Below are 26,198 nucleotides of genomic sequence, written 5' to 3'. Positions count from 1 at the left end.
TAAACCTCAATACCATGTTTAAAGCTCTTAGAAGAATGCTTGGAACAGAGAAATCACTCAAATAATAGTTATCAATGTTAGTTCTAGGACTAAAGTTAACTTCAATACAACGAAAGCAACGACTTAAGCAACTGGAAAGACGTTTACAGCTCTTTACTCCACGTGTCATCTTTATCCTTGAGGTAGAAGCAATAAAGTTCAATGAAAAAACTAAATTTTTATTTAGAATAGAGCTGATGTTTTATTAACTTTGGTTCTATCAGAAGAGTAACCATCGACTTTAAAATCTGAAATGAGCCCTAGAAGTTATAGCTCAATCCCTTAGTCTTCAGATAAGGAAACTTGAGACCAGAAAAATGATTACTTTGCCTAAGTTATCCAAGAGCTTGGATGTCTTAACCCCTAGACCAGGACATCTTTCATTCCCCCATTCTTGAGTCTTTTCTTTTTCTATGTTTATGTTACATAGATCAGTACTCTGCCACTTACTAGTTACGTGAGGTTGGATAATTTACTTAACCTCTGCAAGTCTATTGCCCCCTTTGTGAAATGGGGGCAATATGACTTGGAACATAGAGTTCTTAAAAGGGGCTGAGATAGCATATATACGGTGTCTACATGGTAGCTCTTCGATAAATACTGGCTGTTGTTGGTATTGTTGTCTGTTTTTTACATTGTTATGAAGCTCGATGACTTCTATCCAGAGAATATTGCTGGTTAGGCTTCTCAAATTTCATAAATAGAATGTCAGCATTACCAACTGCTCCTCTTGCTTCCAAAGAACATAAATCTACCCTCAATCAGCAATGCTTCGTCCCTGCATTCTTGGTACTTGTTAGAGATTATAACTTTGGTTTGGCCCCATTGTGACAAGTGATATAAGGATGCTTATCTAAGGAGCTGTATGAAGATGTGCCTTTACCGGCAAACTAGAAATGGGCTGTTTAGAATCAAACTGTCCCCCCCAAAAAAGTATAAAAACAGGAAAGTCGAGGCAACCTTAGTGCATACCCCAAGCTTACATCATATTTTATTCACTACAGAAATAGCTGTTTGCCAAAAATCTTGTTGAAAATATTGATCATTCCATCACTCACCGCTCTGCAAAACATCTTAAGTGAGAAATTGCTTTAAAAATTTAGTGCCTGGGAAGAAAACAATGGTCTCTCTTGAGACCATTTTGCTCTCCTTCCTGTAGTGAGAACTGCGTACTTTATTTTCTTTTACTTAATTTTTTTGCCCTAGCTTGCATGTATCTCAGAATTCAGTTTGAAGCTTAGTCATAGTATCCGTTACACTAAACCAACAAGAAGTCTCCTTTTCTTAAAACTAATGTGTTGTTATTTCATTTAATTTACTGTCACATCATGGATTATACTCACTTCAAAATTCTCTATGAAAAGAGATGGAAATAACAAAGCTGATAGACGAATGGAACTCTTCCTCCAAGGTAGTGGTTTCCAAGCATCAGTGCACATCAGATCTTATTTAAAGGCATAGCTCTAGGTTGCATTCCCCAGGGATTCAGATCTGATGCATCTCTGTTAAGGCCTTTTAACAATCTCCCAAATGATCCTTACATAGGTAGTCTATGAACTACACTTTGAGAAACATTGATTTAAGGATTTCTACCTGGAATGTCTTTATTCCAGATGAAGCTTAAAAATTTAAGAAGAAACTTAGCTTATTCACCATTAGTATTAGGATAGCTTCAAATTTATTCATTTGTTGAGTGCCTACTATATTCCAAGTAGTGAGGTAAGTCCAAGGTTACAGAGATATATAAGACATGGTTCATTTCTTGAAAAGTTTTCAAATTTAGTGAGGAAGGTGAACATGCAAACAAGTAATTACAGTAATTAAAGTTCAATATATTTGCAATGATAGAAGTTTGGGCAGGATACATGCACAGGACAGGGGAGACAGTGAAAGGTCAGGGAAAGCTTCAGAGAGGTGAGGTCCCACAGGGCTTTGATGGATGAATGGCAGCTCATGGTACAGATCATATCTCAGTGAGGGAGGGGAAAAGGCAGATTTATCATGCTAGCACAGGCACACTGACCCCTAACCAGGGAGTCAAAGATGGACTAAAGAGTTTGGGATAGTATCTATTGGAGGTGCCATGAAGACCAGAAGGAGCTGCAATTTGACTCACAAGCTATTTGAGTTTATAGTCTATGCTATCTTTCTTGGGCATAATTTTAAAATGGGTGTATATCTACCATCTCATCAGCATGGGACCCTACAGTTTGGAGGCCTATCTATGGTCCTATTGGAACATCCAGAATCCCATCTCAAAGGCTACAGAAATGTTCCCAAGCCAAGCCACTTTAGACAACCAGGATATTACAGTGTCACTTAAGATTAAGGTTGTAACTCCTGTTTCTTTTCCCAGCTAAAAATTTCTGGTCAGCTAAAAAATAAATAAATAATTTGAAAATGCTGGTTGTTATTAAACTTCAGCTTCTTTGACTACTGTCAGAGCTCAGGTATCTTCCTTTTCACGCGATTAGGTCAAAATGTCATTTAAAAGTAAACGAAGATTTTGATAAATATACTGTAGTTATATACAGTGTTAACATTGGAGGAAACTGAGTGAAGAGTACCTGGGAACTTTTGTATGCTTCCTTTACAGCTCTTCTGTAAATCTAAAATTATTCCCAAATAAAAACCTTTTGAAAGGGTAAACTAATAACGACTTCCATCCTCATCATCAAGCTGTTTAGCATCTCCTCCCATTAAAACCAGAAGATAATTTTTTTAAGAATGAAAAAAGTGAATCAGAACCGAAATTCAACTTTTGTCTTACAGTTAAACTTGTAATGTATTTTCAGAACCATTTTAACAAAAATATTCCTAATAGTTGCTGTAGCTACATCGAGGACTGAAGTCAAAACAAGTTAACTTTGTGTGGCTTTTGTCTGATTTCCTTGGTAAACATGTCTTACTCACAGTCATTATTCACCATCCATATTTACAAGCTAGGAAAATGTTATTATCTCAAAGGCCACAGAAATGTTTCCAACCCAAGCCACTTTAGAGAATTGAGATGTCACAGAGGCAGGCCAGCCTGACTTGGAGGAGAGAGTCACAGTTTGTGAGGGTACCATGTATGTTTTTCTAAAGGAACTTGCGCTCCCATCCCTTCAGAGATGGAGCCACAGTGGATAAACCTCTTTATGCATTGCTCTGCTTCAAAGGGGACAGAAATGTAAACAGTGGCAGCACACCAGGATCGGGTTTCTTTGCTTTAGCCACCAAGAAGTCAGGAAAGGAAAACCAGGTATTTACTTAGGTTTATCATTACTATTGTCAGGTTTTCTTTTAATGATTGGAAAACAAAAGAAGAATCTGTTCAGAAACAAAGTACCACAGAGCCTCACTGTGATTTCTTTTCAACCACTCCTGAGCCATTTTTTTAAGTATAAAATTAAAAATTAAAATGACCTTTTTTGTTCTTTGTGGTGGTTGTCTACTAACAGGAATCTCTGACTCAATAATTCTTAAAATACAATGCTATATGAGACACATGTAGCCTATTTAAGAATGGAGTCAAATCATCTAAAATTGATTAGCATCTATGTTTTAATAATAGGGCCTGAAGAATGGATTTCTCTTTCTAGAGTGATTCTTCTCGGATAATTGAGGAATGGATTTAAGCACAGGCTTTTAACACCTACAGAAAGGCTATTCAACATGATCAATATCTGGGATGCAGCCAGCCAAGGCAGACTGAAATTTAAAAACAAGATAAAATAAAATAACCTTCTACCTCTGAAGTCAGTTGGAAGAACAGCTTTCATCAGTCAGGGAGATACCATAGAGATAGAAATAGCAAGCAAGCAAGCAAGAAAGAGCTAGAAGACATGGCTTCAAAATTAGCCTTCAGTACCTTCTAGCTGTGTCTTAGTTGCTGTATTAACTGGTTTGTACAAATCATTTCACTTCATCTTCTTCATAATTCTATGAGTTGGGAGTCGATACCTACATTTTCTGCGTGAAGAGGCTGAAGTTCAAAGAAGTTGAGCAATACCACAGATCAAACAGCTAATAAGCAGTAGAGTGAGGACTCAAACCCAGATCCACTTGCCTGGTTTGTTTTAAGGGTATTATATATAACTGTAAGGAAACAATTCTAGTAATATGATTTTGATTTCCCAATTTCTGAGTATGTCCTTAGAAAAAGCCCTAGAATGGTATTCTTAGAGTACCAGAGATTTCCTTAAGATATTGCCTAAGAAGAAAATTATAAATGATGCCATCCTACAAAGAGCAAAGAATGTGCTATTTCAGCCTCCATTGAGACTTCAACTCTAGATAGCCAAATTCCTATTATCTTCTTGGCTTTCCTCACTTTTACAGTCAAAAGAATGGAAACCATCTCACAGGTCTGCCTGTTCTCTCTTCTGGTTTCATTTCTTTCTTTCTACAAGATCTACATGACCTGTATTGTTTTACTAAATATATTCCTTTTATTTCTGCCAGCCAGAGAACCTTGATGGCTTTCCCTCCTTCCATATAACAATACATTTCCCCTCCAAACTTCTTCTCCCATCAACTAATACGGTGAACTGAGTAGGAAAAACTTAATTGACCTTAGAATCAAATCATATTTACTCACTCTCACACACACACACACACACACATATTCAAATTGGGGAGATAGACCTTAATAAAAGCAAATATAGAAATGAGTATTGGGTATTCAGGACTTTCAGTGGAACCAATGACCTGTTTTATTATATGAATGCAAATAAAAACTTATGCAAATTTAGATTCATAGAGGTAGAGTATTTAGAAAGAGTCTTGCTATTCCTTGAATTTGTGAGACTCTAGGTATATGTTAGTTTTAGTTCCTGGTACCACAAGATAAGAGGATAAATTACGAAAAGAGGGAAAGATAAGAGGTGGTTCAAAAGTGAGCAGTCAGGATGGTAAACTGGGGCTAGCAAGCTTGGAAAAATGAAAATATTTGATGGATTTTTTTTTTTTTTTCATTTTTGTCCAGTGGCTAGAAGTAGGAACTAGGTCTTGGCGGGGGGGTGATTATAAGGAGACTGATTTTAGTTTGATTTAGAATATATGTGTATATATTTTAAAAACATAGTTGTTTAAAATGGGTTGATATGATAATGCTGAGTTCCTCATAAACCAAAGTATTCAAGAAAATGATGGATATCCTCTTTAACTTGGATGTTGATTTTATCTCAGATTATTCCAATATGAGAAGTCTCAGATTCTCTGTTCTAAATGTCCTACTGAACAATCCCAAGAAAGCAGAGATGGAAAATGAATCACTATCCAAATCTTTTTTAAAGAATTTCCTTTTTCTACAAGAGACTGTGCTGGACTTTAGGGGAAAAAAGATGGCAAAAGCAAAGTATGCTATGCTATTCCCTCCTCTACCCCCTACTCCCCACCCCCCCAAAGATTACAAATCACATTGGAAGACAAGACTGATGCAGTACACATAAGGCAATTAAACGAAAATTTAACAATTAAGTGGGAATAAAGACCATGAAACAGAATATGTAAAAATTGATAAGAGGTAAAGCAATCAGTTTAGAAGACAAGAGGGATCGTGGTAGGCTAGGCGAGCAGGATACACGGAAAAACTAGGACTACAGTTTGGCCTTGAAATAACAATCTCATACACTGAATGCGTGTACTCAACCTTAAATAGTTTGCAGGTATTCTTGCATATTTGTCTCTAATTTAAAGTAACCTCAATTGTATGTGCATGTGTGTGAATGTGAATGTGTATATTAACACATAAGCATATGTAAATATGTATATATAAAGATGCATATTTGCATTTGTGTGTAGAAAAAAATTTTGAGAGTCTATATATGAAAGTATAATTTCTGGTGGAACTTCCAGACCTCCTCCTAGGAAAATGGCAAATCTTAGACATTCTTTCATCTTCCGAGTTGGTTCTACATATCTGCAGTGGAGGAAATGGGTGCATTAGTTCAAAACTGCTTCCAATTCCAAGCAAATCAAGTAAAATGAACAATAATAACAATAGTAACAACACGGTGAAAGATGGCAAAGGAAAATCAGCATTGCCCTCAGAGTCTACTTTAAAATACAGCCCAGTAAAAGATCACTGGTGTAAAATTAAAAGGAGACTGAGGATTTACCTGTACTTGCTCTAGAATCCTAGTGAGAGTAGTGTAAGAGATGAGTAAATAAAGTTCTCAAAACTTACTAAGACCCTTCAACTTTAGTGGAACAAAATTTTGGAGGTATAGCAGCCAGGTAATAAAGACACTTAATATTCCCAGAGAAGTCCCTTGCCCATCTCAGGCACTCATAAATAGTTATTTGGCTGGTGAAAAAAAAAAAAAAAAGGTTTTTTTCTAAGCTTAGAAATAAGCACAATTGTGCTGACGAACTAGAAAGACATGCCCAGCCCAAAGGCATTCAAATATAATTTTTCAGGTCCAATCTGGTCCAACTATGGACCTTTATTTATTTCTTCTGATTAAGGTCTGTGTGGCAAACAGGGAGTCTCTGCAGTTTTCAAGTGTCCAGATGACCAGTTTTTAGCATGGGAAAAAACTCATTTTTAGCCAACATGACCTTGATACTTAAAAAAATAAAATGAGAATGTGCCACGGACTTGATTGGTGGAGGTAGGGAAAGTTCAGAGTAAAATCTAACTGGGAAATTATATGTTCACTTAAATTTAAGAGTATTGGGTATTAAGTACCAAAATGAGGTCTTCTCACTGTGATGCTAGGTTAGAACAGAAGATTTGGTGTCTGAAAGTTGGAGTGGCATTTCTGGCTCTGCATCTGCAGCAAATCTGTGAGTCTCAGATTCCTTGTCTGGAAAATGGGCTGAATAATATCAGTCATGTACAACCACAGAGATATGGTGAGGGTTAAGTGAGATAATGTACAATGTGTGTGAAAGTCTCCATAATCTGTAAAGAATTATACCAATGTATTCTTATCATTAAAAGTAGTTAACAATAGCATTGCCATTTTATACTAAAAACAAATATTGTACTTGGCTTATCACTAATTCAAAGAAAGGTCTATTCTAACTATACTCCAATAAAATTAAAATATTTTTTAAAAAAGAAAGGTCTAAATTGACATGAAAAAATAAATCTTCATGATAGAAAAATAGAGCTTCATGTGGGCTCTACATCTGATATGGTTGTATTGAACATTTTGGAACAATTAATTTGGTGGTTGTCTCTTTTCTAGGATTTTTAAAATTCTAAAAATTCTCAATTCCGTATACCCAATTTAGATATTTTTATATTTTTCTTTGTAGCTTGCTTTACTGTTTTTTTCCTGAAAGAGAATGACTTGCTCCTCTCTGCTCTCTGAGCAGCCTCTGGGAATTGATACAGAGGAGAGAATCTCTGTTGGTTGTAGGCTCTGTTCTGCAGACACCCCCTAATCCTCTGTTTACCACAACATGAGTCTATTACCATAGAAATGATAGCTGAGATCCCAGATTCAACATCACTGACTTCACAGCAGGGCCTCGTAAGCGGAGAAGCCACGCTGACAAGGAGAAGCACAATCACTACTACCATTATCAGAAGAGTAGACAGTCTGTGGCCTTGAAAGAAAGGGTAATTGTCAACATCGTAATAAAAATGCATGAATGAGCTGTGTTGTTGGGATATGCTGTAGCTCATTTTCTGTGTAACACTGCCTGACTAAAAGTAATGATTTGAAATTTTATGTCATTTAAAGTTTGCTTTTAAAAGGTCAGCAGTTTCACTCGATTGCATTTGTCTCTCATTGAGATACGAAACAAGCAGATTCTAATTCATCTTTACAGTGCTGTTTCTGTGCTCAAAGATTTCCCTTTTCATGATGCCTTGTTTTTCTTTGTGTTTGTTTGTTTGTCTTGTTTCTATTAATAGAAAAGAGTGAACCTGAGCAAGATACTAAAGGTATTTTTTTTGCTTTCTGCACTGCTTCTTTTTAAATGTATGGTTCGATTCCATTGTTTACTTCTCTGACCTTGTAAACAACTCTGAGTGCCATGATTTTGTAAGGAAATAACAAACGATGTACGGGGACTATTAATTCAGCATTTAACAGTGTTATTAGATGGGCTGCCTTATTACATAATATAGTTATTGAGCATTTACTTTTATTAAGAAAAGTTTGAATCAACAGAAATATTTAAACTTTGTACCCCAAACCCTGAAAATGCAAACAAAATGAAATGACGTAAATCAGCATGAGAATATAAATCTCACGTAGATTGGAATAGAAAGATCCTCTGACCAAAAGCCTTGAGGGGACAGGAGGTGAGGGTGTCGCAATCTTTGGAGACTTGTAAAAATGTCAAGGTGCCAGCTTAGGTTTTTACTGTCATTACTTGAAGTGGACAAGTGTTATGCAACTGCTCCAAACCAAACCAAATCAATCAAACTGTTCTAATCTAACTTTTGTATATTTTGGATGAAATTCACAAGTTCTCATATAATACAGTTTGGCTCTAGGAATAAACCCTAGGGTGGTATTCTTTGAAACAGCACTTCCTTATCTTAGTATTTCAAATAAGGTATCCGAGATGTCTTCCTATTTCTAAATATCAGGCTGCTTATAACTAAATTTAGATAAAATTATTTCACCTGCTCCTGTGTGGTTTTGGGGGGGTTTGTTTGTTTTTTAGTTTTTGTTTTTGCTTGTTTTCAATTTACTCCTGTCAGTGCTGGTTTGAATCAAGTAGCCTCAAAGACCTCTTTAAGAGAAGCTAGAAAATTAGAAAGAAGGAAAAGAACGAAAGAAAAAATTCATGCAAACTTATTGTGTCCTTTGAAATAATTGCTCAGAAATAGAATTTATAAGGGACTTCAGTATTCTTCTGGTCCTACACGCTTACCAAGAAAAGAGAGGCAATTCATCTCAAGCCAAACTGCTTATTAATTTCAGGATTTAACTTGGGTCCCCCTCCTGTTAGGCTTTCCATTACCCCACCAGGGAAATTTCAGAGTGTATAATGGCCCTACTTCCTTATTACAAATTCAGATTACCCCTTAAAATGACAACCAATAATAAACTTTATTATATATCTGAAAGTGCTTTGAAAAATGGAACGAGGAAGATGGGGTGGTGTGGGGGGGAAGGAGGGAGGGAAGGAAGGAAAAGAAAAGAAACAGAGAGAGAAAGGAAATGGGAATACAATACGGTTATGTTATACAGAACTTTGGAATCACTGGCTGCTTAAGTCCAATTTTGGATACAGGATTCTCAACCTGCAGTTAGTATTGTAAACTTACCCCAGAGAAAGTAAAGCCCAAAACTCAGGACTAGATACCATGAGAGAAAACCCAGGGATAAATAGATTGCCCGTGTCTATTTTACATGTTGCAGATGAACAATAACGTGCTTGCCCATAGGAAAGCAAGTCAGAAACAGCTCACAGTGAATTGGAGAATGATGGATAAAACTATTTGTAGAAAGAAGAGTTGGATAATTTTTTTCTTTAAAAATCCACATCAAAACAATTGTAAACATTTTCCAAATTACTCAGTAATGTCATGCCCCTTCTATTAAACAGCTTGTTTATGCAACAAAAACACTTTTATATTGTCTTTCATGCAAATAAAAGGTAAAATAGGGATATTCAAGGGACATTTATTTGATATGAAACCTATCACATTACTTTTAAAATGGATGACTTAGAACGAATTTTCAGTTTGTGGCTACCGCTAAAACAATGGGAGTTTATTATTGAACTATGTTTAAGTTTATTATTACAGGTATACTGTTATCCATGGGGCAGTCTGGCATTTATTTTTAATGGCAACTGGCTTTATTGTTTTTAATGTTTGATAAATGTGGTGAAATTTCCTTCTCCATCCCTTCACCTTTTATGCTTGGAACTGGTAACAAATACTGATGGGTATAAAAATATTAGCTTTATTGCTGATAAAGCTGGATTGAAAAATAAAGCTTCCTCTCCCTTCATCCAAGAATTAGAGTCAAGTGATCTACTGATTCCTCCCCACACCTCCACCTTTCACCTGGAGTCGTAGGATGGAGAAGTCCTGACCTGGAGAACGTACCTACTGCATATTACCCCATACCCTTCTTGTTTGCTGGGTAGCTGGCAGAAAGATGGCCCAGAGAGGATTGAGATACTCATCATATATACAAGCACTTTTCCCCAATCTCACCAATCAGAGGAGTCACTCATTCACTCATTCAACAAATATCTATTGAGTGCCTACCATGTACCATGCAGGGCTCTGGATCGATTGATCAATGAACCGACCAATGATCTGTCTATCTATCAATCAGCTTGTGTTAATGAACAAAGCAAGCTTTGCCCTTCTGATGCTTACATTCCAGGAGAAGAGACAGCCAAAAAACAAACAAACAAATCAATACTTATGACATGGTGTGAGGGGGATGTGTCGAGAAAGCATTATGAGAAGACATCTGAGTCAAAACCCAAAAGACATTTGCAACCTTCTTTGAGGGAGGGAAACTGGCAGGAAAGGTGTAAGCTATCTTTCAATACTGAAAGAAGAGTCAAGTTTCTATTTTATCTTTTGGCAAGAATGTGGGAGGGCAGGAGAGACCAGCTTCCCTTTATTTCCTGGCCTTTTTTTTTTTCTCTTAACCCATCACACTTAACAATGAAACCCATGATCAGCCAAGGGTATATCTGCCCCCTTGGAGCAGGAGACCAGCAGGTGGTCAGCACCACCCTACATTCATGAAGCCACCTGCAATGCCAATGGTGCTCCCTTCTGTACCCTCCTGTGCCCCACTGGACCTCCCAGAAGGTTCTGATATGGGACAGAGCAGCACATTAATTAAATTAACTCCAAGGCTACGTTGACCTCTAGAACAATGATGGACTCTGTTTTAGTTACCATCGCACATAATTCTTAACTGTGTTGTGCAACATAGAGCATCAGAGGTTTTGCAATGAGCCCAAATGATATTCCAAATAATGTAACGCCAGCCAAAAGAAGAGAAAAAGCCATAAATTACAAAATAAATAAATAAATAAACAAACCCTCCCTTATCATTAAATTCCAGGAAGAATTTAAAGTCCCCAAATGGAAATTCTTGCCTTTGTAAAGTAAAGCAGAAAAAAACAATCTAGATTTCATAGTCTTCCAGTTTCTTATGCTTCTCATCTTCAGCCAGAAGGCTCTCATTCAGGTTTAAGGGCACACTGACTATTGTCATCTTCAGCAGCTGCTGTCTACACTTTTCCAGCATTCATGGAATTGAATTAAACCCACTCTCAATCTTTCAAGGATCCTGCTTTTTTTCCCCAGATTCTCGAAGGCAGTGGGACCCATAAAATGATCATTGCAGTAGACTCAAATTCAAAAAATTCTGGACACACAAGTATAGCCCCAACTCCTACAAGAGTTATTTCAGCCAAATGATGAATGTGGACTCAATTATGTTGTGCAATCTAGGTCTCCATTATTGTTGCCAGAAAACATCAGAAGGAAAAGAATCCCTGGGTGTACCCTCGCTCGGATGCCAGTCACTCTGTGTTAGTTGTCAAGGGTCCAAAACCTGTGAACTTAGACTAAGTTGGGAGAAACCTCCTATTAGGTGTTCAGATGGGGTACCATGTTTGTCGCCCTGGAAGAAATGTACACTGCCTCCTAGCTGGCTTGTCTTCTTGAGAAATTTAGACTTTCCAATGGGGACAGCCTCTGTCTTCTAGTCTTGATTGACACTTCCTTCGGACCCATCCAGCATTTTGCAACTTTTTAATTTTCCATTTCACCTTGGAGCCTTGTTTTTCTGGAACTCCAACAGAGGTGCAGCCTTCACCCCTATTTTAAGAAGGCAGTTATAGCTCTCACCACCAGGCTCTCAGGACTGGCTCCATAATTTGTGGACCAGGTGCAAATGACAGTGAGGGCCCCTAGTTCAAAAATCACTTATAATTTCAAGACACAGGCAGCAGAAAAATAAACGAAGCATGGGGCCCTCTAAGCATGGTGCCCTGGGGGACTACACAGGTCACTCGCTCTTGGAGCTGACCCTGCTGACCACCATAATGACTGCTATTCCTCTTGCTATGGAATTTTTCAGGTTATAACTATTGCCTGCTAGGGAAAATTTTCCCTGATTCCCACATTTCGTTTCAATTTGGAATCATCCCCCACAGAGCTCTGATCTAAAACTGTTGTGGTTATTTCTGAACTCTTAGGACTGACATCTCTGACAAATGTTTTTCCTCAGAACCTTACCCTTCTTCAGGTTTTAGGTTTTCTAGTACCTTATTCTATTTCAATGGCAAAAGAGGTATGTGTCCCATTGCATGTTTCTCTGGAGTTGTAGAGTAGGCTCTACTGCAATTTTCAAACTTTTTAATGTTAAAACTTTTCAATCTTACAAAAAAGTAGATACAGTAATATATTAATAGTAAACTCCCATGTTCCCATCACCCAACAGCAACAATGATCAATAGTCTACCATTTTTGTTTTATCTAACCCAGTACCATTTTATTGCTGCTGGTTTATTTTAAAGCAAATCCCAGACATGAATTCAATCAGTCCATATGTACTTTAAGGCTTTTTAACGCAGTCACATTACCATTTTCATTACCCCATCCATCCCCAGTTAGCACTAATTTCTTAATACCATTTACTACCAGGACAGTGCAATTTTTATTTGATTGTCTCAAAAAACTTCTTTTTACATCTGATTTGTTGCATAAGAATCCAAATGAGAATTCACACATTATATTTAGGGCTAGGCCTATTAAGTCTTTCTCAATCTATAATAGTTCCCTCTTTTTCTTTTTTTCCCCCAATGTTATTTATTTGGTGAGGAAACAGAATAACTTGCCCTGTTCAATTGTCTATATTTGGGATATGATTGAATTGTATCCTTATAATGTTGTTTAACATGTTCCTCAATCCTCTATTCTTTTGTATATTGGTAATTAGACCCCAGGACTTACTTCAAATCAGGCTCAATTTTGTGTTTATTTGGGGCAGGGGGGAAAATTCAGCTTCCTTTTAAACATTAAATCCACTTTTTTTTTTTTTTTCACACTTTTGCCTTGAAGTTGGCATCTTCCTTCCTTTTTCTTTCTCCTGGCTTTAGGGTCCAACGTGTGTATTTCTAGCATGCCCTTCTAGATTCCACCTCTTAGAGTCCTCAATATCAAAAGATAGAAAGGTGAGTTCAGTGATGTTGAGCATTCTTTCATGTGTTTGTTGGCAATCTGTATATCTTTAGAGAAATGTATATTTAGGTCAGAAATGCAAATGAAAACCACAATGAGGTATCACCTCACACTAGTCAGGATGGCCATCATCAAAAAATCTACAAACAATAAATGCTGGAGAGAGTGTGGAGAAAAGGGAACCCTCTTGCACTGTTGGTGGGAATGTAAATTAATACAGCCACTATGGAGAACAGTATGGAGGTTCCTTAAAAAACTAAAAATAGAACTACCATATGACCCAGCAATCCCACTACTGGGCATATACCCTGAGAAAATCATAATTCAGAAAGAGACAGGTACCACAACGTTCACTGCAGCACTATTTACAATAGCCAGGACATGGAAGCAACCTAAGTGTCCATCGACAGATGAATGGATAAAGAAGATGTGGCACATATATACAATGGAATATTACTCAGCCATAAAAAGAAACGAAATTGAGCTATTTGTAGTGAGGTGGATGGACCTAGAGTCTGTCATACAGAGTGAAGTAAGTCAGGAAGAGAAAAACAAATACCGTATGCTAACACATATATATGGAATCTAAAAAAACAAATGATTCTGATGAACCTAGGGGCAGGACAGGAATAAAGACACAGATGTAGAAAACGGACTTGAGGACGGGGGAGGGGAAAGGGTAAGCTGGGACGAAGTGAGAGAGTAGCATCGACATATATACACCACCAAATGTAAAATAGATAGCTAGTGGGAAGCAGCCGCATAGCACAGGGAGATCAGCTTGGTGCTCTGTGACCACCTAGAGGGGTGGGAGAGGGAGGGTGGGAGGGAGGCTTAAGAGGGAGGGCATATGGGGATATATGTATACGTATAGCTGATTCACTTTGTTATACAGCAGAAACTAACACAACAGTGTAAAGCAATTATACTCCAATAAAGATGTTTAAAAAAAAGAAGATGATCAATAGATCGTGGGCGTTCGATTCTTGTGGTTAAGGACAAAATTTATATTTTCCTCAAATTTATTATGTTCTAAAATATGATCAGAAAATACAAGGTCCAATTACCATCTCTCTCTAAAAAAAAAAGAAAGGTGAGTTCATCTGAACCTGCAAATCTGGAATTAGAACTTGCAAAAAGCAAACAACTGTCAAACAAATCATATCCTCCTATATCTCCTTGAATTATGTAACCCTTTTAAAAAGGTATTCAGAAATCAGACTAACTTCTAATACAGCTGAATTTGATCTAGCCTTGGCCTGTACATCTCCTGTCTAGTATATACTATCTCTTCTGTACTTTCCTTTCGAATACAGACTCCAGAAATTTCACAGTTTTAGAAGAACTAAGCATCAAAGCCTGGTGTTAATTGGAATTTCATAGTCTAATATTATGTTCTGTGTTTAAGTCCCAGAAAACAAAAGGCGAGAGCAAAAAAAAAAAAAAAAAATCATGTTTGCAGTGAATGGGCAATTAAAAGGATTCCATAATGGTCTAAAGAACACTGGATTTGAAGTCAGAGGACTTGAACTCGGGTTTCTCACGCATCAGTTTTATTACTTTGGGGAAGAAACTTAAATTACCTGGGATTTGGTTTCTACATCTATTTAGTAAGAGGAGAAATCTAGTTGATCTCTGAAGTCTCTTCCAAGATTAGTGATTCTGTGATTCTAAGTACCCTTCAATTTATTGTACATTCTAAACCTCATATCCACTCTTCAATTAAAGGTAAAATTTCTTTTCACACCAGAAGAACTTCCTCTTATCTAGTTAGTGGGGATTCAGCCTCAGAAAAGAATATAAATTACCCATTCTCCTGCCCACTTTTGTCTAAAATATTCCTTTTCTTTTTGACCCTGTATGCTCATCTCACTCTCTGAAAAGTTGGACAGATTTTGTCTGTCCTCCCACTATGATACAGTTGAAGATGTAAAGCATTAATTAATTAGTTCATTAATTCAATGAAATATTATTACTTTGGTAAGCACTCTCCTAGGTACTGAACAAAACAGGCAAGGGTTTTGGTTGCTGAGGACTCACGGTCTACTGCGGGGAGACAGACAATAGACAAAAAAATAAATAACTTCAGATAGGGGTAAGGTCTATAAAGACAATGAAATAGGATGATGAAAAAGCAAATGGGGGGAAGGTTAGATTTTACGTTGGGTGGTCAAGGACGCCCTTTCTGAGAAAGTGTCACTTAAACAGAGACTTAGATGATACAAGGAAACGACCACATGAAGATCTATGGGATGAGTGCTCTAGGCTGAAGGATGGCATGGGCATCTCTTAAGTTGGGAACAAGCTTGGTGTATTCTGGAGTGGTGAGAAGCATACGGTCATAGCATAAATGGCTTAGAAGCCGGGGCATAGCATTTGATATTATCCTTAAGACAGAGGGAACATGGAGGATCCTTCACAGGAGAACATGATCTGATTTGCATTTCTTAAAGACCACTCCAGCTTGACTATTCCCTGTAGGAGAGTCACTCACCACTTCTGTTTTCCTAACAGTTTTTGCCAGAATCCTGCGGCCTCCTGAATCCCACAATGTCACCTTTGGCTCCTTTGTGACCCTGCGCTGTATAGCAACAGGCATCCCTGTCCCCACCATCACCTGGATTGAAAATGGAAACGCTGTGAGTGCCAACTACATGGAAACTTGTCTGGGGAAGACGCACTGGTGGTGAATTTCAGGGCAGACCACTTATTTGTAGAGTTACCTTGACCTCTGTCATTGGTCCCACCTGCATCTCCATTTTTCAAAGCCTTCCAATATTTTCATCCTAGAAGTCACTGCCTTAGAGACTGAACTCCATAGGTTTACTTCTTTCCTTGTATCATGGGGATAGTAGAAAGTCAAATTCATTCTTTATGCTTTTGTGTAAAAGGAAAGTGGTATTAATTCCTTCCCACACAAAACTCATCAGTTTAAGAATTAGTTCACTGTTGGAGCCTACTTTGATGAAAAGTAATCCAGAATTAGAACCCATGTCTGTTAGTGCAACAGAATTTTCTTTTCATTTCTAATACTGGTAATAATAACTAATATATAGTATGTGGTTGCTATGACCAGGCCCTGTTCTAAGCACTTTACATAAAAACATTCATTTATTCATTCTACAAATATTATTGAGCATTTCCTGGGCATCAGGCATTATTCTAGACATTGTGGATACAGGCATAACCAAAACAGGTAAAGTTTCCTGCCCTCAAGTTGCTTACATTGTGATGGGGAAAAACAAACAATAAAATAAGCAGATGGGAGAATCTATAGTCTATGTGCATAGTGTCAAATGCCATGGAGAAAAATAAAGCAGGAAAATGAGAAAATACAATCGCAGGGGAAAGATTCCATTTTCAATAAAGTGGTCAGAGAAGCCTTATTAAGATGGAGATACTTGAGCAAAGATCTGAAAGAGCTGAAGGAGGAGGCTATGTAGATAATGGGGGGTGATAACCAAGCAAAGTCACTGAGATAAAGGTGCACCTGGTATGTCAGAGGAACAGCCAGTAGGTCAGTGTGGCTAGAGGTAAGTGAGCAAAGAGGAAAGAGGTAAGGGGTGTGCATAGGGGTTGTAGGTCCTATAGGCTTATATAGGTCAAATGATACAATTTGGCTTTATTTGAGTGAGACAGGATGCCATTGTAGGTCTGTTTCTGTCGTCTGTTTTCCTGCTGACTCTTTCATTGTGTTTTGTTTCCTTGTGTGCCTAGTTATCTTTGACTACCTGCTGTTCATTGTTTTGAGAAAAAAAAAAAATGTCAGAGATTAATTTGAGGTCTAGATAAAGGTTCTTTTCTCCAGAGAATTTTTGTTTGTTTCTGCTAGGGACCAGGGGCTACTACTAATCTTAGACTGCCTTAAACTTGTTATAGTAAAGTAACTTGTAGTCCGGTTCTTCTTTAGCTCTCGAATTAAATTTTAGGTGCCATTTAAAATTCACATCTTATTTGGCAGTATGTTTTGTGGCTTTTCCGCGAAGCTGTAGGAGTTGTCTTAAGCCTCTCAAAGTAGTGTAAAGAGATGCCCTAAGAAAACTGGGGAACTGACAATATGACTTTATTAATTTGTCTTAAACTCTGTGAAAACAGTTAACACAGAAAATGGAAAGACATGGGCTTTTAAAAAATTCAGTGTTTTCAAAAGGCTCCTATGAGTTTAGAACTGGAACATATATGATTATTCTCTGTTGGAGTTGAGGAGTAATAAAAAAAAAGCCAATGGTTAGAGTTAGTTTTGGTCTTATTGAGACTCCAACTTCATCTTTCAAGATGTGATTCACAAAAAAACAGAAAGCAAACTGGATTCTTCGCCAGAGATTCTAAAACAGGAATGACATAAACGAATGGTAACTTTCTTCCAGGAAGAAAGCAAAAGGCCATCTGCAGTTCTCATGGTCAGAGAGAGTGTTACTCTTACAGCCAAGTCTTGTTCTTGGTGCTACTATCCAAGTCCAAATAGAAATCGAGATGACTGCCCCATGCTGATGCAAATCACAGGAACTGGAGGCAACTGCAGGCGTTTAATGTTGGACGAGTAGCCAACCCGAAAATTCTATTGAGGAGAACAGGGAAGGGCCAAAGCCCTGGTATCATTCTGGGTGGGCGAGATTAAGACAAATGCAGAGTTGGGAGCTATTTGACACAGAATAAAACAGAATTTCACCTGTGGCTTTTCACTAATTATAAGCCAGTGAACTAACTTCATAACACACTACCAAGTACAACGAGTACTTTAAAAGATGTGAATGCTCCTTTTCTCCTCCTCCATGAACATGCCAATAAACTAAAACCCTGAATGATTATAGCCAAAGAAAAAGAGAAAAGCAAGCAACTTACCCCAAAGCCATCAAGAATTCTTTTGCTTTTATCTTATGGAAATATCATTCATTTTTCATGAAAATTTGTAGTCTTAGATGAACTCAGAGTGAGCAGTAATATCACTTTTGTTTTACAACATTGGAAATAATAGTTTGGTGTGGCTACAGCAGAGTTTACTTTTCTAAAAGAAAATACCCTTATATTTTGATAACCAGATTTATTTAAAGTTATACCCATCTCTCTATTTATTATTTTGGCATTCAAATAAAAAATGTAGAAAATTTGCACATCTCTCTTGCTTTGTCCAATCAATATAGTTCCTAAAATATGTTAAAAGTTGAATCATTTTAACTTATTAGAAGAATTTTATAAATTAAATAGCCAAATCATCTGTGTTGAAGATTGTGGTTTTTGAATTTCCTTAAAGGGAGGCTCACCTATATATTATACGTATTTTAAAAAATTTATATGTTTATTTATTTTTGGCTGCGTTGGGTCTTTGTTGCTGCGCACGGGCTTTCTCTAGTTGCGGCGAGCAGGGGCTACTCTTCGTTGTGGTGCACGGGCCGCTCATTGCGGTGGCTTCTCTTGTTGCGGAGCACGGGCTCTAGGTGCGTGGGCTCCAGTAGTTGTGGCACGAGGGCTCAGTAGTTGTGGCTCGTGGGCTCTAGAGCGCAGGATCAGTAGTTGTGGTGCACGGGCTTAGTTGCTCCACGGCACGTGGGATCTTCCCAGACCAGGGCTCAAACCCATGTCCCCTGCATTGGCAGGCAGACTCCCAACCACGGCACCACCAGGGATGTCCCTATACATATTTTTAAGAGGCAGTTTTTTGGTTTAAAGGACACGAGCTTTGGAAACATCTTCTCTCACTAACTGGGTAAACCAAGATAATTACATATATAAAGTGGAATATATTAAGTTGAATATTTCAGCAGCCAGATCAAAAGAGGTCAATATTCATAGCTATGTTGATCAAAAACAGCATGGGAAATTTTCTCAATTGTTCCTTTTTCTATGATGCATAGACAGACACTGTTACAACTCCTTAAACATGGACCGTATTGGGCCACATCCTAAAGGTCCCTGAGACAATCCTAGCCAGCTGGGACTATTTGCAAGACAAGGTCATAGAAGCCAGAATACCATTCAGAGGTTTCTCTATGTTGAGGTCAAATCATGATGAAGTTGTGGGATTATCCATAACTCGGGATAGATTCTCTCCAAACAGCATTATTAATATATTAACGATATGTAAAATATATTCCACCTATATTGCCTCGCTCAGAAGGCTTTTACATACGATAAATCAGGTGTGAACTAATATGCCTATTTAATAGAGTTCCTGTTCGATGGCCTCATTTGAGGTCACTGTCTCAACACCACACACAAAGCAGAGAGCTGTTTATCCAGCTCTTTCAGGTCAGTATGCCTGGGTGACTTGGAGAAATACCATATTTACTCTAATACCAGATAGAGTCACCTCAATTAAGTCCCCAGCTTCGCCTCAGCATACCTTGGTCAAAGCGCCCAGGAATAATCTGAACTCGTCATTTTGAGCTTTTAAACCTGAAGAGCAAAACGATCAAAACGCGGGGCAAAGGGCTGTTTTGAATTTTAGGTCATCAAAAATACTAAACTGTTGGTCAGGCTGCTCCATGAAGAAAGAAAAACAAATTCAAACGATGAGTAACAAGGCCTGCTGTGCGTGAGTCACAAACTGAATCAAGCCAGGCCTCTGGAAACAGGAGGAAAAGCTCATAGGAATCACATAATAATCAGGCAATGAGCCTCAGAATTTGCTGGTCTACTCGCTGAACTATGTCAGCACCTGGATGACGTCCAGGAGAAGAGAGGTCAGGCGGTTTAAAACTCACTTCTCTTTCCTCCCAAGAATGTTTTCAGTGACCTTGAGGAGTGACTTTCTTAGGTGTGAACATGAAAATCGTGGGAGTTTAGTCAGCATTTGGGGGATTACTCGTTTCTGAGTTGTCTCCCAGGCACTGGCGGTACAGACCTGCTTCTTGAAAGAGGGAATGAACTTTGCAAAGGAGGAAGGTAATTGTTCTACGGATTTCACATATATAAACTGGAAAGGGATTATATTTATAAACAAAATATCCTGAGAGCATAAGGCATACTGACTGACAGAGGTTTGAGGTCTTTAGCTTTTTTCTCATTGTTGCTTTGTATTAAAATTCAGGGAGAGTCCAAAATTGTATTTCACCAAAAAGCACCTACTATATAGCACAGGGAACTCTAATCAATATTCTGTAAGAATCTATATGGGAAAAGAATCTGAAAAAGAATGAATATATGTATAACTGAATCACTTTGCTATACACCTGAAACTAACAGAACATTGTAAATCAACTATACTCCAATAAATTTTTTTAAAATTATATTTCAGATTGTTCAATCCTTTCCATCTAACTTGGACACTCAAATCCATAAGAACTTGCACCTCTAATAAATATGATAATGATGAATTCGGTTTGAATTCCCAACTGCATGTATGTCTCTTAAAGATACTTTTCTCTCTGCCTTGTCAATTTCTCAGAGTCCAGGCTGCTTATCTGGGGAAAGTGCCACAATACTTGATCTGACCTGGGACGTTTCCCCAGTTAAGGTAAATTGATGCTCACATAAACCAGTGTTTCTCATAAGGAGACTAATAGCGCAGGTAAAGAATAAAAAGACGAAGAAGCTAATTGAACAAACTTTCACTGCCTAGTTGCTACAGAGAGTGCTGGGTTCTGGGGCCAGCCAGCCTCCTAGCAGCAGAAGGATGGAAAGTTGGTCTCACCTCAGGGCTTCCCTCCCCCTTGCTGGTCTAACTGTGAAATCTTCCCTCATGTGAAACAGTAAAATAACTGGCTCCAAGTTTTTCATTCTCTACTAGACAGAAAGATCTCTTTCAAGGCCACCCTGGTACTCATCCCTACTCCTCCAAGATAAGGTCAAGGTAAACCATCAGCTAATTCCTTGATTGTCATTCCATTCACACTTCCCTCAAACCAGCATTTTCCCCTCATATAAGCAATGATAATTAAACAATAATTATTGAAAAGACGGTAGAGTGCTTAAGAAAACAGTGAAGAAAGAATCACCAGTTTAAGAAATGCCACCACTTTAACAATGACATTTAAGTCAGATATTTGTTTTGTTCATGGTTGATTTGAGGTTGTTATTACTGTTCTTGTTTTCTAATAACTCTATTCTGTTTTCTAGGACTAGGGAAGGCACTAAAGCATAATGATTAAAAGCACAGGCTTTGGGGTCAGACAAGCTAGGGTGTAAATTGGATCTCTGCAACGCAACAGAATGTGCTAGGCAGCTGTCTTTCTCACAGAGTTGAATGCTGACAGCTAATAAGCACTTACATAAATTAACCTGTCAATTATGTGCTAATATGGCATTGATAGCCTGGCTCTTTCAGGACATTTGATTTTCTGATTTAAGTAATGAGGCAGAAACAGAATTGGCTTTACAACCATTTTTTCCTCATAACCATTCACCATTTGATGTGCATTTATGGAGAACTGAACAGGAATTATGAAAATAAGCCCGAAACTCTATAACCTCTCATAATTGACTCTATCTTCAAGACAGAGAGACATATCTTGGAGGATCCACACAGTATATCCTTTCCTACCTTGCATTAGTTATCTATTGTTGTATCACAGACATCCCAAAGCCTAATGGCTTAAAACAATAACCATTTATTAATGCTCACAAGTCTGTGGGTCAACCGGATGGTTTTGCTGATTTGGGCTAGGATTGCCTGCTCTTGCTGATCTAGCTCCTGTGATTGGCAGGTTGATTGGTCTGGGAGCTGGGAGCTGATTGGTCTAGAATGGCCTTACTCGTATATCTGGATGATATTATTGGCTCCTAGATGGATCAGTGAGGATACCTGGGCTATATGTGCCTCATCCTGCAGCAGGCTAGCTTTGGCTTGTTCACAGGACGTCTAAGAGCAACAAGAAAGCAAGCCACAATGTGCAAGAACTTTGCAAGTCTCTGTGTCTTTCTAAAACATGTCACAAGCCAATCAAGATTCAAAGCATGGAGAAAGATGCCATCTCTTGAAGGAAGAGCAACAAAGTCACATTGCAAGGTCATGGGCATATGGAGAGAAAAGTTGTTGGCAATTTTTGCAATCTACCACAGGCCTTTTGATCATAATCCTTATCCTTTTTCTTTCCAAGCAACTGATATGGCATATTAGAAATCCTTGACCTAATTCTATCTTCTTTTTCCCCCTGACTCCACCAGGTTTCTTCTGGGTCCATTCAAGAAAGTGTGAAAGACCGACTAATTGACTCAAGACTGCAGCTGTTTATCACCAAGCCAGGACTCTACACGTGCATAGCTACTAATAAGCATGGAGAGAAATTCAGTACTGCAAAGGCTGCAGCCACCATCAGTATAGCAGGTAGGATGGATTTTCACAATTCCATTGCTCCAGGAGAGGAGAGAGTTGGCACTATTCCACAATATCTTTCACTGGGGAAAATCTTTTTTTTTTTTAATCTCTTACTCCAGTCCCATTTGGGATATTTCTTCCTCCATAGGGACACTCCAGAGGTTGACCTAGATAATTGATTTTGGCTGATTTGTTGCTTCAAAAACTAGATTCTCAAATACCTGCCCAAGTGATGGGTAACAGCTTCCAGGAGTTCATTTCTTTTTCTTTCATTTTCTTTTCTTCCCTTTCTTCTTCTTTTATTCTTCCCTTCCTCCCTCCCTCCTTCCTTCCTTCCCACCTTTCATCCTTCGTTCCTTTCTTCCTCCCTCCCTCTGTCCCTCCCATTCTTTTTCATTCCTTTCCCTCCCCTCTTTTTTCCCTTCCTCTTCTTTGTTTCTTGGGATTAATCAAACTTTCCAAGGCTCTAAAGAGGAAGTTGGCAGATATTTAACATGGTTGTGCCAGTTTCTGCATGGCTACATTTTGAGGGCATTTTTACTTATGAATATGTGATCTACCTTATGGTCTTTCCCCTTCCTGTTTCATGCAAGTGATAGCAGGACCTACAGGTATTTTCAAGGAAAAGGGCTGACACATGGATTTCTAGGATACTTGTGTTGAGTTATAAAGGTTTATTTTTAAAACTTAAATGTCCCAAAGGCTTCTGAGAACATTTGTGGAATTCCTAGAGATGGAAATAATCCCTGTATCAGGAAATGCCAGGTATGATAATATTCATAGCATATCTACTGTCCAAGAGTCAGCAGAGAGATGCTTGGCCTCACATGTAAGGCAAGCACTGGTAGAACCTGTGCGCAGGGCCAGCTCCCCAGAGCCTACTATTTCTTATTACAGTGCCGCTTCTTAGATCTTCCCTGATGGGGAAATTTCCAGTAATGTTTGTGATTTTTTAGCATGAGGTGAATAAAGACACAGAGAAATACAAAGGGAGCATTGGACAAGGCTGGCCCTCTGAGGCATGCCCATGAAGGAAAGAGATTTCAAAACCAAGGATCTCTTCTGCCTTCTTTTCCAAGGATATATCTGCCTACAGTATCTTGAGACATCATATCAGTTATTTGAGAATTTCCACTGATGGGAAGTCATTTTCCCAGAGAAGGGTGAGATTCTTAAAAGTAAATTCAACTCAGTTTAACAAATAATAATAAAATGATTACTATTCACATAGCACTTTGTTGTTTACGAAGCACTCTTACATGCATTTATTAAATACACTGGGCTCAGTCCATTGCGTTAGGTAAAGGATGCAAACTTAATTAACGAATGGGATCATTAGCAATGGAGTCCCAGTTTTCCAGGGACTCTCAATCTAAAAAGGAAGTCCATCGGTCACAGACATTATGGCGCAGACTATGTTCTATGCAGAAGCACAAAGTACAACAGCAGACACAAGAGAGAGTTTAAGGGAATCCTTGGGAAAGAGGTACCATTTGAGTTAGAGATGACAAGGTCGAAATGAGTTCAGAAAATAGCAAGTCATGATGGAGACTGAGAGTGAGGTGGAGGATGGGAAGAAAGGTTTGAAATGTGAGCTCTAGCTGGGTTATGAAGAGCCTGAGTAGGTTGACTGTACTCTTCAATCAATGGGAAGTCATTTAATTTTTTTAGAGAAGGCAAGTGATATGATCAGATATATTCTTTATCAAATCGACAGGTGTCGGGTGTCAAAAGATGGGGAGGCATGGCATGCAGTTAGGAGGCTATTCCAGGAGTCTGGAAAAGTCATGAAGGTCTGAACAACCACAGCAACAACTGGTAAAGAGAGAACAAGGGAGATGTGTGAAACCTATCAGGAGAGAAACGATAAGATCTGAAAGTGTTTGAATGTGGTAGAAGGAGTTCAGATGTGTCTGAGATTTTGAGGAAAGTGTCTAGGACAAATAATAACAGATAAAAGAACGTGAGAAGGTTCAAGAGATAATAAAACAATTAAATTTTGATGCTTTTTTAATTACTTGGAATGATTCTCACTATCTTATGTTTTATTTGATATTTGATCAAGACCCAGTGTTAAACACATAAATATATATTTATATAACCTATATCTATATATTTACAACGTGTGTGTATGTGTGTTTGTGTGTGCAGAGAGAAGGAGAAACATTTACGTATGAATTCTCAAATCCAAGAAAATAGACTGATCTAATCTAGCTTAGATTAGAATCACCTCCACTGGTTAGAAAAGAAAAATTAATGTTGCTAATCTGAAGAGAGTCTCGTTTCAGGTAATTATTCAGTCATTCAAAGATCAATTCCCTGCCACGTTTCTTCCTCCCCTTTCTCCTTGTATCTCTTCCCTACATGGAAAGAGAGAAGGAGTCTTGGATTTATGCGGTGGTGTCCTCTGGACCCGCCCTGGTATTTGGTAAAGTCTACAGCTAGAGAACTAGTGATCTCATCTCTTGGCTTGGTTGGGACCCAGAGGACCTCCCTGTCTGGCTCAGCCCCACTGAGGCTCTTCCTGTAGCAGCACAACCCTCTACATCTCAGTCAAATCCTTCATCGAGCCCCTCTCTAGAGTCTACTCTGCAACGTCTGCATGTAGGTCACCCTGGCTCTCCTTACAATACCAGATATACTAAAAATCCAAGTCAGCTCCTTCCTTAACCCTCATGCAGCCTGAAGCAACTTCTGGATCACTTTCATGTTACACAAAATCCAAAAAAGATTCACACCTACCAACTCAGTTCTGCTGTCTACCCAACCATGTCATGCTACCATTTTTACACTAATATGGCCATCCTATGTCAGGGTAAGAGGTCCCTAAAAGGTTCTCTGCTTTTAGAGTCCCAAATAAGAAGTAGGAAAAACTCCCTCTGCTTTGGCTTTTTCCTGAATTTATCAATATACCTCTCTTCTAGGATTTTGGTCCAGAGAAAGGAGTCTATAAAATGTGTATCTGAATTCTTAATTCCCCTACCTTCCACCTTTCTGCAACATACCAAGCTGAAGGGACTGGTCAGGGACTCCCCCTTTAGTGCAGTAACCTTCAGAGCCCACCCATCATAAGTACAAAGACAGGTGTGAAGGCAGTGCTATGATCAATAAAAAGAAGAACCTGATAAAATGGGTTTATCTCCCCCCCTCACAAAGACAGATCCATCACATGACATGATCTCCAAGATGCTGAAAGGACTATAGAGCGTAATTACCACCATAGTGTAAACGGCAACATCACCCCTTTCATCCCAGTCCTAGTCCAAATGAGAACCTGATCCAACACCGTTAATAAACAGAATATACCAACAGAGGAAGCTGTAATCCTAAAGAAAATGATGGTATCTTCTGGTGGTAAAAAGAGCCTTAAAGTGTGGACAGGCAGCATAGAAGGGCAATGTCCCAGAATGCAGGGAGAAGTCATTAATGTTGAGAATAGACCAGAGTGAGAATGAAGGCAAGTAGCAATGGCAACCTGGGGGAAAATAGCAGGAGAATTTGCATGGGGAAAGGGATGGTGGGAGCAATGCGTGAGTTGGCACATAGCAGCAGAGAGGGCTGGAAACTTGCCGCAGCAGAGGTGAATGCAGATAGGGAGCAGTGACCCCAGGAGGGGCAATGGTCATGTAGACTGAAACCAGTAATGACTTGACTTTAGCCAATGGGCCTGTAGGTACTGTATTTGAATAATAAATGTGAATCCATCTGTACATAGAAAATAAAGTTACTAAAATGAGTAGAGGGACTCCCTCACGTAGCTAATTCATAAAAAGCTGCAAGGCC

The 26,198-nt window shown here is 38.5% G+C and overlaps 1 protein-coding gene across 5 annotated transcripts in view; it reads left to right on the top strand.

The window, feature by feature from the left end:
- MUSK (muscle associated receptor tyrosine kinase) overlaps positions 1-26,198 on the top strand; it is a 99,001-nt gene that overhangs the window by 47,280 nt on the left and 25,523 nt on the right. For 3 of the 5 annotated variants that reach the window (XM_068552286.1, XM_068552284.1, XM_068552283.1), the window contains exons 6-7: positions 15,677-15,801; positions 22,265-22,424. In XM_068552286.1, coding sequence (XP_068408387.1) covers positions 15,677-15,801; positions 22,265-22,424 — 285 coding nt within the window. Of the gene's footprint in view, positions 1-7,894; positions 7,925-15,676; positions 15,802-22,264; positions 22,425-26,198 lie in introns of all 5 variants that reach the window. The other 2 variants (XM_068552285.1, XM_068552282.1) reach the window with 1 other exon arrangement.

The sequence above is a fragment of the Eschrichtius robustus genome, chromosome 10 (genome assembly GCF_028021215.1).
Source record: "Eschrichtius robustus isolate mEscRob2 chromosome 10, mEscRob2.pri, whole genome shotgun sequence".
NCBI lineage: Eukaryota > Metazoa > Chordata > Mammalia > Artiodactyla > Eschrichtiidae > Eschrichtius > Eschrichtius robustus.
Note: the sequence above shows the minus strand (reverse complement) of the source record. Positions and strands in the feature narration are given on the sequence as shown.